The 17,720-nt window shown below is 35.1% G+C and overlaps 3 protein-coding genes across 6 annotated transcripts; all 3 read left to right on the plus strand.

Annotated features, from left to right (window-relative positions):
- Positions 1–1,607: 1,607 nt before the first annotated feature.
- LOC120766218 (UDP-glycosyltransferase UGT5-like) lies at positions 1,608–4,307 on the plus strand. Its single transcript, XM_040091592.1, has 2 exons — positions 1,608–1,903; positions 2,743–4,307. Exons 1-2 carry the CDS (start codon positions 1,648–1,650, stop codon positions 4,056–4,058), a joined length of 1,572 nt encoding a protein of 523 aa, XP_039947526.1. The 5' UTR covers positions 1,608–1,647; the 3' UTR covers positions 4,059–4,307.
- Positions 4,308–8,544: 4,237 nt separating this feature from the next.
- LOC120782788 (UDP-glycosyltransferase UGT5-like) lies at positions 8,545–11,323 on the plus strand. Its single transcript, XM_040115257.1, has 2 exons — positions 8,545–8,894; positions 9,649–11,323. Exons 1-2 carry the CDS (start codon positions 8,639–8,641, stop codon positions 10,962–10,964), a joined length of 1,572 nt encoding a protein of 523 aa, XP_039971191.1. The 5' UTR covers positions 8,545–8,638; the 3' UTR covers positions 10,965–11,323.
- A 3,558-nt stretch (positions 11,324–14,881) lies between these two features.
- On the plus strand, positions 14,882–17,691 carry LOC120782789 (UDP-glucosyltransferase 2-like). 4 transcript variants are annotated; one of them, XM_040115260.1, is made up of 3 exons: positions 14,882–15,050; positions 15,999–16,267; positions 16,336–17,691. In XM_040115260.1, the coding sequence occupies exons 2-3, from the start codon at positions 16,012–16,014 to the stop codon at positions 17,646–17,648; spliced, it is 1,569 nt and encodes a 522-aa protein (XP_039971194.1). In that variant the 5' UTR covers positions 14,882–15,050; positions 15,999–16,011; the 3' UTR covers positions 17,649–17,691. The 4 variants fall into 4 exon arrangements, with proteins under 4 accessions (XP_039971194.1, XP_039971193.1, XP_039971192.1 ...); XM_040115259.1 differs by having other exon boundaries at positions 14,882–15,042; positions 15,984–16,267; XM_040115258.1 differs by having other exon boundaries at positions 14,882–15,042.
- Positions 17,692–17,720: the final 29 nt, after the last annotated feature.

Below are 17,720 nucleotides of genomic sequence, written 5' to 3' on the forward strand. Positions count from 1 at the left end.
GAACCAATCGTTACAATTCTTTGAAAAATTTCAAAATATGCTCCTTCTGCGTCGATGCAGCTCTGCCACCGCGATTTCCAAGCATTGAAGTCGTCATGGAAGGCATTCTCCGGAATAACTTTGAGACCCGAGGTGCAAGCTGCTTGAATCCCCTCCGTACTTTCATCGGCCTTTTCAAGCAAGGAAACAAGAAACGTCAGGGGGGCCAAGTCCAGGCTGTAGGGCGACTGCGGAAGCGTTGGTATGCCGGCCTTGGTTAAGTAGCTGCTCACAAGAAAGACGGTGGGAGCCGGGGCGTTGTCGTGGTGCAACTTCCAAGCGGCTGTGATGTCTTTTCGGACCGGACTGACTCTTTATTGAAGTCTCTTGAGGTCTTCCACGTTAAACTTGGCGTTGACGGTATGTCTAAGAGGAACAAATTCATATCATATGATCACCATGTTGAGTGTATGGTAATTGATCAAGCATTTTTTCGTATCTTCCTGCTTTGTGAAATGCTCTATGAAACTGATAACTTAAGTGTTCGATTATAATCAGTTAATTATTTCAGTTTTATTTATATTGTTTCAAATTCAAGTGTTCTCAGTTAGACGAGCCATATGGTATGTTTGTTCATCGTTAATTAGCGATTGAGAAGGTGTTTTTATTTATTTCTTTTTGCTTGCTCTACAGCATAAATAAATTTAATCTTTCATAATCGTTAGTATATATCATTATCAGATATAATCCGCTTGATAAGAGTTAAATATAAATGACTACAGTCTTTACTTAATTACATTTTACTCAACAACAAAACCGTACATTTGCTGTGTGTGAAGTTCATGGGGCTTTTGTTTGTACTCGCAGATCGTGTATTTGCGTCGATGGACTTTACTAAGCTCAGAGCAACTAAATCGAAAAGTCGCTCTAATGTCATTATTATTATGAAATACAATTGACGGTCTGAGCTCATAGAGAGCGACACGACATGACAGCACGACATGAACATTTGTAAAAAGGCAGCGACATAACAATGGCCGGATGTACACAAAACAACACAGTTGCCCACTTTGTATGCACAATTTCGTTGTTGCCATATTAATACCTTTCACTTAAATGAAATTTTAATATTTTGTTCAAAGTGAAATTATTTATACAAAAAAAAAAAAAAAAATAAGTAAATAAGTAAATATTTTTGTTTTAAATGATCAATTTTTATCACAAATGATATAACAGAGCTATTTGTTGCTTTTATTTGTAAAATAACGTCAGGTACATTTTACATATTAGTGGCATCACTCCTCTCTACTGTCAACTCTACTGTTGTCGGCAAACTTAAAAATATTTTCAAGTTAGCGCGAGCGACAACTGACGGCCTGCAGTCGTGCAGTTGCCTAAATAACTGTGTCTATAAGAACGTGTGTATTTTAATATTTGACAGATGTCGCTTGCAGTCTGTCGCGCTCTCTGTGTTCAGCACATGATTCACATACGACTTGAGCAGAAACAAGTTGTGAGAGCAAGTTTGAGCTTTAGCCAGAGCGAAAACGTCGTGCGTAAACATGATTTGCAAAAATAACATTTTTGTTTTACGCGTCGCGTTTGTTGGCGATGTCCCATTTGCTTCATTTTATAGAATTTACGATAAATTTTTAGAAGCGCACGAAAATGAAAAGTTTTTCGACTTTAAAAATATTATTTTTATTGTGTGTACAATTGTGCTACTTTGAAAGTTTATATGGTGCAAAGATTTTAGCAATATTCCCCTTTCAGGGGCGTTCACAATATATTTGCGTGGAAAATTATCTAAAAGCATTGGCTGCAAGGGGTCATGATGTGACGGTGATTTCAGAATTTCCACAGAAAAACCTAGTGCCGAATTTCCGTGACATTGCAATTATAAACGAAAAAAGGTTTTTGGAGGGTGAGTAAATATTTTACACTAACAAGTTTTCTCGAGATTAAAGAAAATGGATATGAAGAAACATTATAGACAAAAATATGTTATGTGAATGCGTTTTCATTTTATTTATGCAAAGTTTCTGTTTTTACGTGATCAAGATAATTCGCGGGGGTCCATGTCATGAATACTAATGTTTTGTTTATACGAGAAGGTGATATGAAAAGTAATATTCTAACCTGAGTATCTACTAGGTTATATTTTTTTCACACACTCTCCAGTTGTATTTCAGTCTCTTCAGATGCTCTTCGCTAAATTTTTTGCAGTTTTCTTACTATCTCTCTTAGAAAAGAATGACAATATAGGATGGATTAAACCAAATTGTCGATTCGTTCTGATATAATGTTAAACTTAGTCAGCTGCTATCAAAAAGAGAGCCTAGTTAGAAAGCTGAGTGCAATTATTTGGCTTCTTAGTTTAAATTTTGTCAAACGCGTTTGCAATTCAAAAGTAATGCCTTCTCTTAACTAAAAACTACATATGCCTACTCACGTCGTAACATATGCCACAACATGTTGTGGCGATGGCTTTATGGAGAGACATTGTAGTATCCTAAGGAATACCTCTTGAAATTTAGCGTATGCAAGACAATAAGTCTTACTCGCTATCAGCTCTGTATTCGATATGAAATCATGGGACGAGAATAGAAGAAGAAAGAAATACGAATTGAATAGAACCAGACTTTACTTGATGACTCAACATGCAATATCTGTATAACGTTATACGATTTCTTCATTTATGTTTTTCCTTTTATTTTTAATTATGTTCATATTCAAATAACTATTATTTTATTTATTTTACAGACTTTCCATTGGAAGATTTTATGCCCACAATCAGCAAATGGGAAGAGTTAAACTGGGGCATAGAATTCCTAACTGCACCCACGCGCAGGGTGTTAGAACACCCGGAAGTGCAGAAATGGCTGGCAAATGGCGTCACATTTGATCTACTCATTGTAGAAGTGCTGCAACAGGAGGCGCTGTACGCGCTGTCATATCATTTTAATGCAACGCTCATCGGTGTTTCGAGCTTTGGTACTGATATGCGCATCGACGAACTGGTGGGCAATACCTCACCACTCTCTTATGTGCCGTCAGTCGTAAGCACCAACAGCGATCATATGAGCTTTTACCAACGTCTGGAGAGTTTATATACACATATTGTCGAGTGGGTGCATAACCATTTTGTTATGATACCTTTACAATATGAAATATATAAAACTCATGTAAGCAAACCCACTGCTGATTTTATGGCAATAAGAAAAAACTTCTCACTGGTGCTGTTGAATCAACACTTCTCGATGAGCATACCACGTCCTTACGTGACCAACGCCATCGAAGTGGGTGGCTGGCATATAGACCATAAACCGAACGCTTTACCTGCCGATATGGAAGCTTTTATTGACGCTAATCCAAATGGTGCCATCTTTTTTTCTTTGGGCACCAATTTTTTTAGCACAAATTTGTCGAAAGAAAAACTTGCGATAATTTTGAACGTTTTTGCCTCATTGCCCTATAATATACTCTGGAAGTTCGAAGTACCTGAATTACCGGGAAAACCCCAAAACGTCTACATTAATAAATGGTTTCCACAAGCCGACATATTGGCGCATCCCAATGTAAAACTCTTCATTACACATGGTGGGCTATTGAGCACTATCGAGGCAATCCATTATGCAAAACCGATAGTGGGTATACCGATATTCTACGATCAACATCGAAATGTGGCGCGTGCGAAAGCGAAAGGTTTTGGCCTAGGTGTGAACTTGAAGACTTTAAATGCCGAAGAATTAAAGGATACCATATTGGAGGTTCTGAATAATCCCAAGTTCGCCCAGAGCGCTCGCGAGCTCTCTCACCGCTATCACGATCAGCCGCTGAAGCCGCTGGAGAAGGCAATCTATTGGACGGAATATGTGCTGCGTCATAAGGGCGCGCCGCATATGCGTGTGGCTGCACAGGATTTGAATTTCATTGAATATCATAACTTGGATGCGATTGCTGTGCTGTTCGGCCTGCCGCTACTGGCTTTGGTATTTATGGTGTGGGCAAGCTGCCGATTATTGAAATTGATAACTGTGAAATTGATTGATCAAAAGAGAAAAGTAAAGCAGAATTAATTCATTATTAAGAGCAAGGATGGAAATTTGATTGCAATAGCCATAAAGTAACAGCCAACAAAAGCTAACCTAATTCTCACATAACTTAGCACTAGAGTTCTTCCAATGTTTTTAATTTTGAAAAACTAAAATAAAAGGAAAATTCGTCTCATAATATGTATCGTGAAGGTCAGTTTCTTTGCTTAAAAAACACATAACTGTACATTTTTACCACTTCCTAATAAATTGTATAATCGTTCATTTCACAAATACCAAATCTTATTTAAAAAAATCTTCAGGATTTTCACCTGCCAAATGCTTCATTTGAAGGCTTTGGAGATGTGAAGATGTAAATAAAGCATTATAAAAAAGTTATTTGACATATAGAGATTTTTTTCAACGCAATAAATCAAAAAGTTAGAATCCAACATTTTAAAATACGTACCGTACTAATATATAGAATTCCATTATTGTATATCAATGTATTACCCAAAATAGAAAATTAATTAAGTTTTAATTAAGTTTGTGTTGTTGCTGAATATCAGCTTTTTCTATGCCCAATTCACTTGAACTGAATAATAACCGTTAGTCGTTCGAGCGTGTTAATGAATTTTACGCTGCACAGTAGCTTGTATTTTATGCCTCAATGAAATGTGGCGTATTTTCGAGGGACAAAAGTGAGCTGTTATCTTGTGGCAAAATACAATTCGGGAAATAAAAGAAAATGTCGATAAAAAATAAAGACAAAACAAATTGCAACAAAAGCACAAATGCGGTACGTGAGGTCCGATTGCAACAGAAATTTATAAAAAATTCATCTCAAATCAAATATTCAAAATATATCACACATATTATATACAGTTTTATAGTTTCTTCTTACACCGGTTCAAACTTTTAATAAACATAGTGAAAATATGGAAATACCTAAGTAGAAAAGGAAATATTAAGGTAATTAACTCATAGTTAAATTTGAGCAACGACAAAATTTTTTTTTGTAATGCCTAGTTTAACACGATATTTGTAACAGCCAGAAGGATAAGGCGAAGACACTATAAAATACATATCTAAGTGATCAGCGTGACAAACTGAGTCGGTTATATCCGTCTAATTGTTTATATATACGCGAACTAGTTCTTCAATTCTTAAAATTTCGTTGGGAAATTGTGCACACCTTCTTTTCTCCCCAAGAAGCTGCTCATTTGACGGAATCGCCGGTACTTACCCCTATAGCATATAACTGCCTTACAAACTTTACGACCGGAATCAAGTTATTGTAAGGGTACCCCATATAACGGTACTCTTAAAAACTACTTAAAGCGAGATAAATCAATAACTACATAAATACGAAAGTAATATGAAATTTTATTCGGGAGATGGTATTATAGGGCATTAATTGAACCGGGTCAAAATTGGCCGTTGGACTTGACAGCTACTTTTAGGTGAAAACATATTCAGTAGCGGACAGTGAAATCCGGTCAACTAAAAAATAATAGTTTTTCCTTATTATTTTAGTGGAATGTTCAAATTTTTTATTTTAAAACAATAATATTTATTTAATACGTTAGTATTAAGCGTAAAAAAAGTCAGTGTATTGTAGATATTGTATAATTTTGGTAACTAGCAATATAAACGGTGATAATTTTTTCTATTTCCATTAGAGAAATGATTTTATAGTTTAAGTTAAAGGAAATATTAATCTATACAAAAGCACTCTTTTTAGTACTTTGTCAAACCTCCTTTGCTTTTTATAACGGCTTTTATACGCTCGGGCATTGAATTTATGAGATTTTTTTTATTGTTACTACTCCAATACTGTTATCTGCTAAATTCTTTGATCTCCTGTGCTACCTGAGCCTTCATTATAAACCAAAGGTTCTCAATGGGATTGAGATCCGGACTGTTACCTGGCCACTCCAAAGTCAAGACCACGATTTTTGATAAATAATTCTTCACCTTAAAGAAAGAAAAAAGGATGAGTATAAAATTTGTAATTAAAATTATAGCAATAAACTCTAGTTGTACAACAAAATGAACTTACTATTTTGGCACGATGGCAAGGCGCAGAGTCATCCTGAAAAATAAGAACATCCGCTTGTGAAAAGTGGTTTTTCATTGAAAGTGTTAAATTGGTTTCAATGGTATGGTTTTTTCTCATACTTATTCTTATTGACGGTTCCTTCTATTAGGGCTAGTTGCCCAAGGCCATAGTAGGAAAAGCAACCCTAGACCATTCGGCTGCCTTCCTGTTTAACTGGTTTTCGTTTCGTTCGTTCACTAGTTCTCCTTCCCACGTAGGATATACCGTCGCTGCAAAAAATGTTAAATTTGGACTCATCTGAAAAGATTGCATTTCGCCAATCAAGTTGATGTTCTTTCGCCCATCGTAAACGGTTTTGACGCATTTTTGAGGTTAAAAGTGGTTTTTTGGCGGCCCGACGACCGTTCAAACCAATCTCTTGAAGCCTCCGACGAACAGTTCTTGCACTAACTACCATACCGAAATCTTCGAATAACTCCAATTTAATGTCCTCAGCAGTTTCGAAGCGATCCCTCAAGCTGATAGAACGTATCACCCGATCTTCCCTAGAACTCAGTGGCGTAGCTAGGGGGGCGGGGCGAAGGGGGCCGTCGCCCCAGGCGCAACGTCTTGGGGGCGACAAAACGATCTTCGCTGTTTTTTAATATTCAGAAAAATACTTCAACAATTTTTTTTTTACAAAATTTATTATAAAAGATAAAGACTTGTACCCTCACAATGGAATAATCTGAATAACAATGAAAAATATTAATTTTTACTCGATTTTTGATTGTAACAAATATTTTTATTTCTCCAAATTTTCAAAAATGGTATTTAAAAACTCCAATTCAGGCAAAAATTCCTGCAAATTGTGTCAAAAGTGTACAAGATATCGGGTGAAAATGGGTTTTTTCTATTGTTTTTAATAAGATGTCTTGTAAATTTACTATCAATTTCATCAAAAACCGTATTGTTTGAATTTTGTAACTTCAGAAATTGCGTGGCTTCTAGTTCCTAAATTTTATATACTTAATATCGAAGATATTTTGAAAAAATTCACTTTTGTTCGATCCACCTTATGAAACTTGTGGGTAGGTAGATAAAGGTGGGCGGCAGAATATCCCTGACCCCAGGCGGCCGAAGTTGTAGCTACGCCACTGCTAGAACTTGTCTTCTTCTTTGCTCCAGAGACAGTTTTTCTCTTAAGAGACCTGGTTTTATCGACATTTTTTAGAAATTTTCCAATGGAAAAATTGCTGAAGCCAACTCTATCACTAATTTCCCGAATGGTCAGATTTTCTTTTCGGAAAATCAAAATATTACTTTTCTGCAATTCGGACATTTTTATTTTAAATTTGGCATATTTAAGCTTTAACCAAGCACGAGCACGAAATAAACTTTGAAACTATTGAAAAATAAAACTAAAAGTTGTTATAAACAGAGCACTAATTTAAGTGAAAGAATAAACCTTTACGCAAAAAATTACACTTGTCGGTTACAATCGTGCTTTAAATACAAACCGACAGGTTGTCCGGATTTCACTCTCGGAGAGTCTGACATTTCTATGTCACATTGCGAAAATGGGCGAAATCGGCTTACAGCCACGCATACTTCCCGTATAATACAATTTCAAACTTCATCGGATTCATTCCTTTAGAGGAAAGATGACCTAGTCCCATATAGCTAACATCAGAATTTTTGAACATCCGGCTGACTTTACTCCATATGATTGGTGATTGTATGTGAGATACTTTAGACAATTAGGGAACATTTTTTAGTATGTGGCATGTTAATAGTATGTGGTATTGGCAAAAATAGATAAAATCGGCTCGATACTAAACGAACTCCAATTTACTGCATATAACAAATCTTGAGGTGAATAATTGATCAGTGTGTGATTTATTTATATATATCAGATTGCTTTTAGTTTGATCCTCTGGTTGACGTTTTGCACCTTAAGATATTTCTTTCCCTTTGATTCTTGCAAGTTGCAAAAGTATAAAATATTCGGTTTTACTAGAACTTAGCCCTTCCTTGCTTATTTTTATTTTTTAACTTAGATAGCCACTAGGTGATACTTCCTCTATACTATGTTACTGTTACCCGATTGAGAAGGTGTTTTTATTTATTTATTTTTGCTTGCTCTACAGCATAAATAAATTTAACCTTTCATAATCGTTAGTACATATCATTATCAGATACAATCCGCTTGATAAGAGTTAAATATAAATGACTACAATCTTTACTTAATAACATTTTACTCATCAACAAAACCGTTCATTTGCTGTGTGTGAAGTACATGGGGCTTCTGTTTGTACTCGTAGATCGTGTATTTGCGTCGAAATTTGCTAAATCGAAAAGTCGCTCTAATGTCATTATTATTTTAAAATACAATTGATTCACATACGACTTGAGCAGAAACTATTTGTGAGAGCAAGTTTGAACTTTAGTCAGAGCGAAAATGTCACGCGTAAACATGATTGGCAAAAATCACAATTTAGTTTTAGTCGTTTCGCGTTTGTTGGCGATGTCCCATTTGCTTCATTTTATATAATTTACGATAAATTTTTAGACGCGCACGAAAATGAAAAGTGTTTCGACTTTAAAAATATTATTTTTATTGTGTGTACAATTGTGCTACTTTGAAAGTTTATATGGTGCAAAGATTTTAGCAATATTCCCCTTTCAGGGGCGTTCACAATATATTTGCGTGGAAAATTATCTAAAAGCATTGGCTGCAAGGGGTCATGAAGTGACTGTGATTTCAGAATTTCCACAGAAAAACCCGGTGCCGAATTTCCGTGACGTTACAATTATAAACGAAGAAAGGCTTTTTGAGGGTGAGTATACGACCACGATTTTTGATAAATATTTTACACATACAAGTTTTCTCGAGATTAAAGAAGATGGATATGAAGAAACATTATAGACAAAAATATGTTATGCGAAAAGGCTAGAAAAGTAATATTCTAACCTGAGTATCTAATAGGTTATATTTTTTTCACACACTCTCGATTTGTATTTCAGTCTCTTCAGGTGTTCTTCGCTAAATTTCTCGCAGTTTGCTTACTATTTCTCTTGGAAATAAATGATAATATGGGACGGAATAAACAGCATTGTCGCTTCATTCTGATATAATGTTAAAAATAGAGCCTAGTTAGAAAGCTGACTGCAATTATTTGGCTCCTTAGTTTAAATTTTGTCAAACACGTTTAGTTTGCAATTTAAAAGTAATGCCTTCTCTTAACAAAAAGCTACATATGCCTACTGTCGTTGTTACATATACAAGTATGTAGTTCAACATGATTTGGCGGTGACTTTATGAAGAGACATTATAGTATCCTAAGGAATACCTCTTGAAATTTAGCGTATGCAAGAACAATAAGCCCTTCTCGCTTACAGCTTTATATTCGATATGAAATCATGGGACGAGAATAGAAGAAGAAAGCAATACGAATTGAATAGAACCAGACTTTACTTGATGACTCAACATGCAATATCTGTATAACGTTATACGATTTCTTCATTTATGTTTTTCCTTTTGTTTTTAATTATGTTCATATTGAAATAATTATTATTTTATTTATTTGACAGACTTCCCATTGGATGACTTTATGTCCACAATCAGCAAATGGGAAGAGTTAAACTGGGGCATAGAATTCCTAACTGCATCCACGCGCAGGGTGTTAGAACACCCGGAAGTGCAGAAATGGCTGGCAAATGGCGTCACATTTGATCTACTCATTGTAGAAGTGCTGCAACAGGAGGCGCTGTACGCGCTGTCATATCATTTTAATGCAACGCTCATCGGTGTTTCGAGCTTTGGTACTGATATGCGCATCGACGAACTGGTGGGCAATACCTCACCACTCTCTTATGTGCCGTCAGTCGTAAGCACCAACAGCGATCATATGAGCTTTTACCAACGTCTGGAGAGTTTATATACACATATTGTCGAGTGGGTGCATAACCATTTTGTTATGATACCTTTACAATATGAAATATATAAAACTCATGTAAGCAAACCCACTGCTGATTTTATGGCAATAAGAAAAAACTTCTCACTGGTGCTGTTGAATCAACACTTCTCGATGAGCATACCACGTCCTTACGTGACCAACGCCATCGAAGTTGGTGGCTGGCATATAAACCATATACCGAAAGCTTTACCTGCCGATATGGAAGCTTTTATTAACGCTAATCCAAATGGTGCCATCTTTTTTTCTCTGGGCTCCAATTTTTTTAGCAAAAATTTGTCGAAAGAAAAACTTGCGATAATTTTGAACGTTTTTGCCTCATTACCCTATAATATACTCTGGAAGTTCGAAGTACCGGAATTACCGGGAAAACCACAAAACGTCTACATTAATAAATGGTTTCCTCAAGCCGATATATTGGCGCATCCCAATGTAAAACTCCTCATTACACATGGTGGGCTATTGAGCACGATCGAGGCAATCCATTACGCAAAACCGATAGTGGGTATACCGATATTTTACGATCAACATCTAAATGTGGCGCGTGCGCAAGCGAAAGGTTTTGGCCTAGGTGTGAACTTGAAGACTTTAAATGCCGAAGAATTAAAGCATACCATATTGGAGGTTCTGAATAATCCCAAGTTCGCCCAGCGCGCTCGCGAGCTCTCTCACCGCTATCACGATCAGCCGCTGAAGCCGCTGGAGAAGGCAATCTATTGGACGGAATATGTGCTGCGTCATAAGGGCGCGCCGCATATGCGTGTGGCTGCACAGGATTTAAATTTCATTGAATATCATAACTTGGATGCGATTGCTGTGCTGTTCGGCCTGCCGCTACTGGCTTTGGTATTTATAGTGTGGGCAAGCTGCCGATTATTGAAATTGATAACTGTGAAATTGATTGATCAAAAGAGAAAAGTAAAGCAGAATTAATTCATTATTATGAGCAAGGATGGAAATTTGATTGCAATAGCCATAAAGTAACAGCCAACAAAAGCTAACCTAATTCTCACATAACTTAGCACTAGAGTTCTTCCAATGTTTTTAATTTTGAAAAACTAAAATAAAAGGAAAATTCGTCTCATAATATGTATCGTGAAGGTCAGTTTCTTTGCTTAAAAAACACATAACTGTAAAATTTTACCTCTTCCTAATAAATTGTATAATCGTTCATTTCACAAATACCAAATCTTATTTAAAGAAATCTTCAGGATTTTCACCTGCCAAATGCTTCACTTGAAGGCTTTGGAGATGTGAAGATGTAAATAAAACATTATAAAAAAGTTATTTGACATATAGAGATTTTTTTCAACGCAGTACATCAAAAAGTTAGAATCCAACATTTTAAAATACGTACCGTACTAATATATAGAATTCCATTATTGTATATCTATGTATTACCCAAAATAGAAAATTAATTAAGTTTTAATTAAGTTTGTGCTGTTGCTGAATATCAGCTTTTTCTATGCCCAATTCACTTGAACTGAATAATAACCGTTAGTCGTTCGAGCGTGTTAATGAACTTTACGCTGCACAGTAGCTTGTATTTTATGCCTCAATGAAATGTGGCGTAATTTCGAGGGACAAAAGTGAGCTGTTATCTTGTGGCAAAATACAATTCGGGAAATAAAAGAAAATGTCGATAAAAAATGAAGACAAAACAAATTGCAACAAAAGCACAAATGCGGTACGTGAGGTCCGATTGCAACAGAAATTTATAAAAAATTCATCTCAAATCAAATCATCAAAATATATCACACATATTATATACAGTTTTATAGTTTCTTCTTACACCGGTTCAAACTTTTAATAAACATAGTGAAAATATGGAAATATCTAAGTAGAAGAAAAGGAAATATTAAGGTAATTAACTCATAGTTAAATTTGAGCAACGACAACATTTTTTTTGTAATGCCTAGTTTGACACGATATTTGTAACACCCGAAAGGATAAGGCGGAGACACTATAAAATACATATCTAAGTGATCAGCGTGATGAGCTGAGTCGGTTATATCCGTCTAATTGTTTATATATACGCGAACTAGTTCTTCAATTCTTAAAATTTCGTTGGGAAATTGTGCACACCTTCTTTTCTCCCCAAGAAGCTGCTCATTTGACGGAATCGCCGGTACTTACCCCTATAGCATATAACTGCCTTACAAACTTTACGACCGGAATCAAGTTATTGTAAGGGTACCCCATATAACGGTACTCTTAAAAACTACTTAAAGCGAGATAAATCAATAACTAAATACGAAAGTAATATGAAATTTTATTCGGGAGATGGTATTATAGGGCATTAATTGAACCGGGTCAAAATTGGCTGATGGACTTGACACCCACTTTTAGGTGAAAACATATACTTATTTCGAGAGTCTGACATTTCTAGATCACATTTCGAAAATGTGATATAGAAAATGTCTTACAGCCACGCATACTTCCCGTATAATACAATTTCAAACTCCATCGGATTCTTTCCTTTAGAGGAAAGATGACCTAGCCCCATATAGCTAACATCAGAATTTTTGAAAACTTTAGACACTTAGGAAACATTTTTTAGTATGTGGCATGTTAATAGTATGTTCGATACTAAACGAACTCCAATTTACTAGATATAACAAAACTTGAGGTGAATGTATCGATCAATGTGTGATTTATTTATATATATCAAATTGCTTTTAGTTTGATCCTGTGGTTGACGTTTTGCACCTTAAGATATTTTTTTGCCTTTAATTCTTGCATGTTGCAAAAGTATAAAATATTCGGTTCGGTTGCACTCGAACTTAGACCTTCTTTGCTTGTTTATTTTTATTTTTTAACTTAGATAGCCAATAGGTGATTCTTCCTCTATATGTTACTGTTACCCGGTGTAAATTCTTGTCAATTCTAATTAAATAGCACAAAACAATATACATACATATGTAAGTTTATATGTGTCTGTGTACATACATACGTGTGAATACATATATTTGTGGCATTTATTGCGTATACAATAGGTTTTGAACGCGCTTTATGTTGAACACATACATCGTCATTTCTCTAATATCTAATTCAGTTTTATCACAAAGCTTTCGGTTAGTCGCTGCATTACTGGATTACTAGCAGCCATGATTATATTTGAAGCTGAAATATAGCTATATGTAAATACAAATTATGTCAATTAAGCCTTTTTGCAAATACTAAAACTAACTAACTAAAACTATATAGCAGATTATTATGTTTAAGCGCGTTTGCTTGAAGAAAGGAGTACATGTGTATAGATATGTGCATGGGAATTAGCTGATAAACAATAGAGATTGTGAGTCAGCAAGTTTTTTTCCATGAAATATATTAATATAATCTCTCCATATGAGATCGGTACGTTAAACACCATATTTAGCCTCACCACCCGATGGCACCATGAGAGGAGAATTCTCTATCGTGTTGTATATTCTCATAGAAGGGTAGTTCAACTTAGACTCAGTTAGACTGTCCTGGTTAAACCAGATGAACGATTGTCGCTGTTGATAGAATATGTTATTTTATTTTAAATATAGAAATTAATAAAGTTGAAAAATCTTTATCGTAGACGTTAGCAGTTAAAAATTTTTGAAGATTATTGTGCGACTCTGTACGTAATTAATTTTAGGAGGACAGTATTTACAGTTATTATTATACTACATAAGTAAAATATAAGTAATTTTGATTGTACTTATGAATTCTGAGGCTACTAAAAGTACTATGGGATTAAGATCAGCAATAGCATAAATCGCCAAAGGCGTGTATTGCGTTGTCCGAGTATATACTATTTCTATATATACAATACATAACTTTATCTCTGTTCTTTAAAGTATTTTCCATTTATAAGAACACATGCAATTCATTCCAAAATTCGTAATGAAAAATAGGTTTTGTAAAAAAGTTCTATCAAGTATAAGTCTTAATTTCTTTTTAATTTCTTTGTTCAAACATACGTATGTACATGGGTATGTTCCCTGCCCCTTTGACTGTTTATCAAAGCTAAAAAATTTCAAAACTTTATATTTATTAGAACATCCTATTATTATACATACTAACTACAAGTTTATTTTGATGTTGCTTCTTTTAATAAGGCTTTGTTTATTTTTTTTTAATTATCTAACACGCGACCTCATCAAAGTTTTAAAATACTCATACAAGTAACACATTGTCATAGCTTACATGCAAAGTCGATTAAAAATATCACATGCAATGCCCACTTAATACCGAGTCAATATGATTAGTACTATTTATAGAGTATATACTAAACATGAAACGGATTATAACTGTACGCACAACGAAATCTGGAAAATTTAACCCGTGAGAGCATACTTGAGGCACAAATGGCTCTTAACATATAGGACAACGTTGACAGAAACAACAACAACAAAAACACAAAAATCTCTTATCTGTAAAATTTTTAATCCATTTACTTTTTAACCTTACTACTCAACTAGTCAAAATTCTAACGTCGGTTACTACTCATCGGTGAAGTATTTAAAATAACTTGATTTTACCACAAAGAACAATAATGAAGATTCGATGTCTAAAAAATAACTTGAACAAATTGTAATAAAATATAAAAAAACGTTAATAAAGCTGTCAAATTATCAAAGCTAATGGCTTCACCTTAGGGTTAACAGCTAACGTATGTCTGTAAGATAATAAGCAAGCGTTTATGATGGACAGCATTAGGATACATCATAGCGTGTTAGAAATTGCCTTTCCTACAGTTTTCCGAGTTGAAAATTACAATAAATAGTTAAATACTAATGATTCTTAAATACATGTTTTTGCGTACAGCCTCTGGTTTCCTGGTTAAAATGGCTTCCTTATATATAATGCACCGTTGCTTGACTTCGTTTAGTCACCGTAAAGCGGTCGGATTATTTGTAACGTAACGTGCGTAAATTAAATATAAATTAATTTAAGGATATGTATTAATTTTATGTTGGGGACTGAGAAATTTGGATTGCAGTATTAATAATACTAAAACCATAGACGTTGAAATAAAGTGAGATGGTATATGTAAAATTACACTTTATATTTTTCATTTCAAAACGAAGCTGAAATTCTCAGTTTAATTGATGAAGTTGAATATTTTACGAGTGCAGCTTGGCTTAGAAATTTGCAACTTCTAATGTAAACCTTAAAGTGTGTTGTTTTTTAAGACATTTTACCAATTTAAATTAACACAAGTTTTTAATAAGTGGCAACATTTATAAAAAATATACTTCATCTGTAAACCTTCTTCAACCTTTTTATTTACATGCGCCGCATAATCCAAACAAAATTTCAATCAAACAATTTTATTTTTATGTAAAAAAAATGTAACATCGATGCGGCACGATGTAAATATTTACGTTAATGGTTCGCACAGATATCCCTTGATGGTTGGCATAATAGACAGAACCAAAAACTAACGATTTCTTCATATTCTCTTCATCTTATTATAAGAGAGTAGAAGGTACAAATATATCACTGGTGGAAGCTGTGGTAATATTCACCAACCAAACCCAGCATATTCCGTCTATTTTTTGAAAAAAAATCCCATTTTCTTAACGCGTTAGATCATTATCACCTAAGGAAAATCATCAATAGAGATTTCGCTTTGAGCTGTGCGAGTATTTTTTATGTTAGTCGATTGAATATAAAATTCGAGGAACACACCCCAACAAAATTGTGGTGAATACTTCAGATTTCCTCATAGCTTTTTACAATCCTGAAGGCATATGTGGATATAATGAGGTTGTGACTGCAACGAGCACTAGAAATCACTGTTTCAAAATTATAAAGACATTGGAAAATCAGTATTAAAAATGTTTGAGTTTGAGGTTAAACCATTCTATGAAATAAACTTTGCGTAAAAGTTGCTAAGCCATTAAACGGCACTCGTAAATAAATACACAACAATCTCAATAAAAAAGAAACGTAAAATATAAAATTATACACCAGTTTTTATACCGACAGGCATTGGTAGAAGATGCTCACCCAAGTTTTCATCAAGTTGCTACTTTCGGCTTACATCAGCTTAATCGCCTTACAGCAGACAAATGCTGCGAACATTTTAGCGATATTTCCCTTTCCAGGACCTTCGCAGTACATTTGTGTGCAAGCGTATTTGAAAGCTTTAGCGGCGCGCGGCCATGAAGTCACCGTAATTTCAGCTTTTCCACAGAAAAAACCATTACAAAATTTTCGCGACATATCGTTAGCGGAAGTACTAGATGGCTACGAAGGTACATATACAATTTTGTGTAGATATTTTTCAAATTTATTAACAGAAATTTATAACTAACGTTTTCAGAAACTATCGTGGATGTAATTACAGAGGAGCGCAATAAATGGCAAGAATTAAATCTTTATTATGACTTCTTTACTGGTGGCACTTTGTCGGTACTGAAAAGCCCAAAAGTTCAAGAATTATTGCATTCTAATGAGCATTTCGATCTCATAATTGTGGAGGCTTTACAAATGGATGCGATTTATGCCTTGGCTCATCATTACAATGCCTTACTTATTGGCGTATCTACATACGGTACAGATCCGACAATCGACGAATTAGTTGGTAATACTTCACCCATATCGTATGTGCCGTTACCGCTCTCACAGCTGAGCGATCGCATGAATTTCTGGCAGCGTTTAGAAAACTTGTGGCACCATTTGTTGCACCAAATGCACATGCATCTTTTTTACTTGCCCAACCAAGCTGCCATTTACAAACAATACTTTCCCAATTCCACTGCCGATATATATGCGGTACGCAAGAACTTCTCATTAGTGCTCTTGAATCAACATTTTGCCATCAGCTTTCCGCGTCCATATGTACCGAATGCAATCGAAGTTGCCGGTATGCATATAAGCCAACGTGCTGGCAAATTACCTACCGACATAGAAAACTTCATCAGAGACGCTAAGCAAGGCGCTATCTACTTCTCTTTGGGCTCGAATGTGAAGAGTAAAAATCTGTCGAAAGATAAACTTGAGACAATTATGCGAGTTTTTGCTTCGCTACCATACAACATACTTTGGAAATTCGAAGCTATCGAGCTACCAAATAAACCCCCAAATGTATACATTAACAAATGGTTTGCCCAATCCGATGTACTGGCGCAGCCCAATGTGAAATTATTCATATCTCACGCTGGTTTGCTCAGCACAACGGAAGCGATTCATCATGCCAAGCCATTGGTTGGCATGCCCGTATTCTTCGATCAATTTCTCAATATGGAGCGTATTAAACGTGCTGGTATTGGCGTTTTCGTTGATTACAAATCCTTCACTTATGATGAGTTGCGTAGTGCCATCGTTGAAGTCATGGAAAATCCAAAATATACGCAAACGATCCAACAAATGTCGCGGCGTTACCATGATCAGCCAATGAAGCCGTTGGACAAAGCAATTTTTTGGACGGAGTACGTGTTACGTCATGGGGGTGCGCCGCATATGCGCGTTACCGCCCAAGAATTGAATTTTATACAGTACCATAGTTTGGATACATTATTGGTATTGCTTGGTGGCGTGATCTTGGTTTCATTAATGCCTTCATGGTTTGTATATAGAAATGTGAAGCGATTGCTTTCGGGAGGCCGTGGAAAGATAAAGCTAAAGCACAACTGAAATTTAAAATGTAAATAAAACTTAAAAACATAAACTCACTTTATATTTTAGAGTGAAAATTATAAAAGAGTT

Source organism: Bactrocera tryoni, chromosome 1 (genome assembly GCF_016617805.1).
Source record: "Bactrocera tryoni isolate S06 chromosome 1, CSIRO_BtryS06_freeze2, whole genome shotgun sequence".
Lineage (NCBI taxonomy): Eukaryota > Metazoa > Arthropoda > Insecta > Diptera > Tephritidae > Bactrocera > Bactrocera tryoni.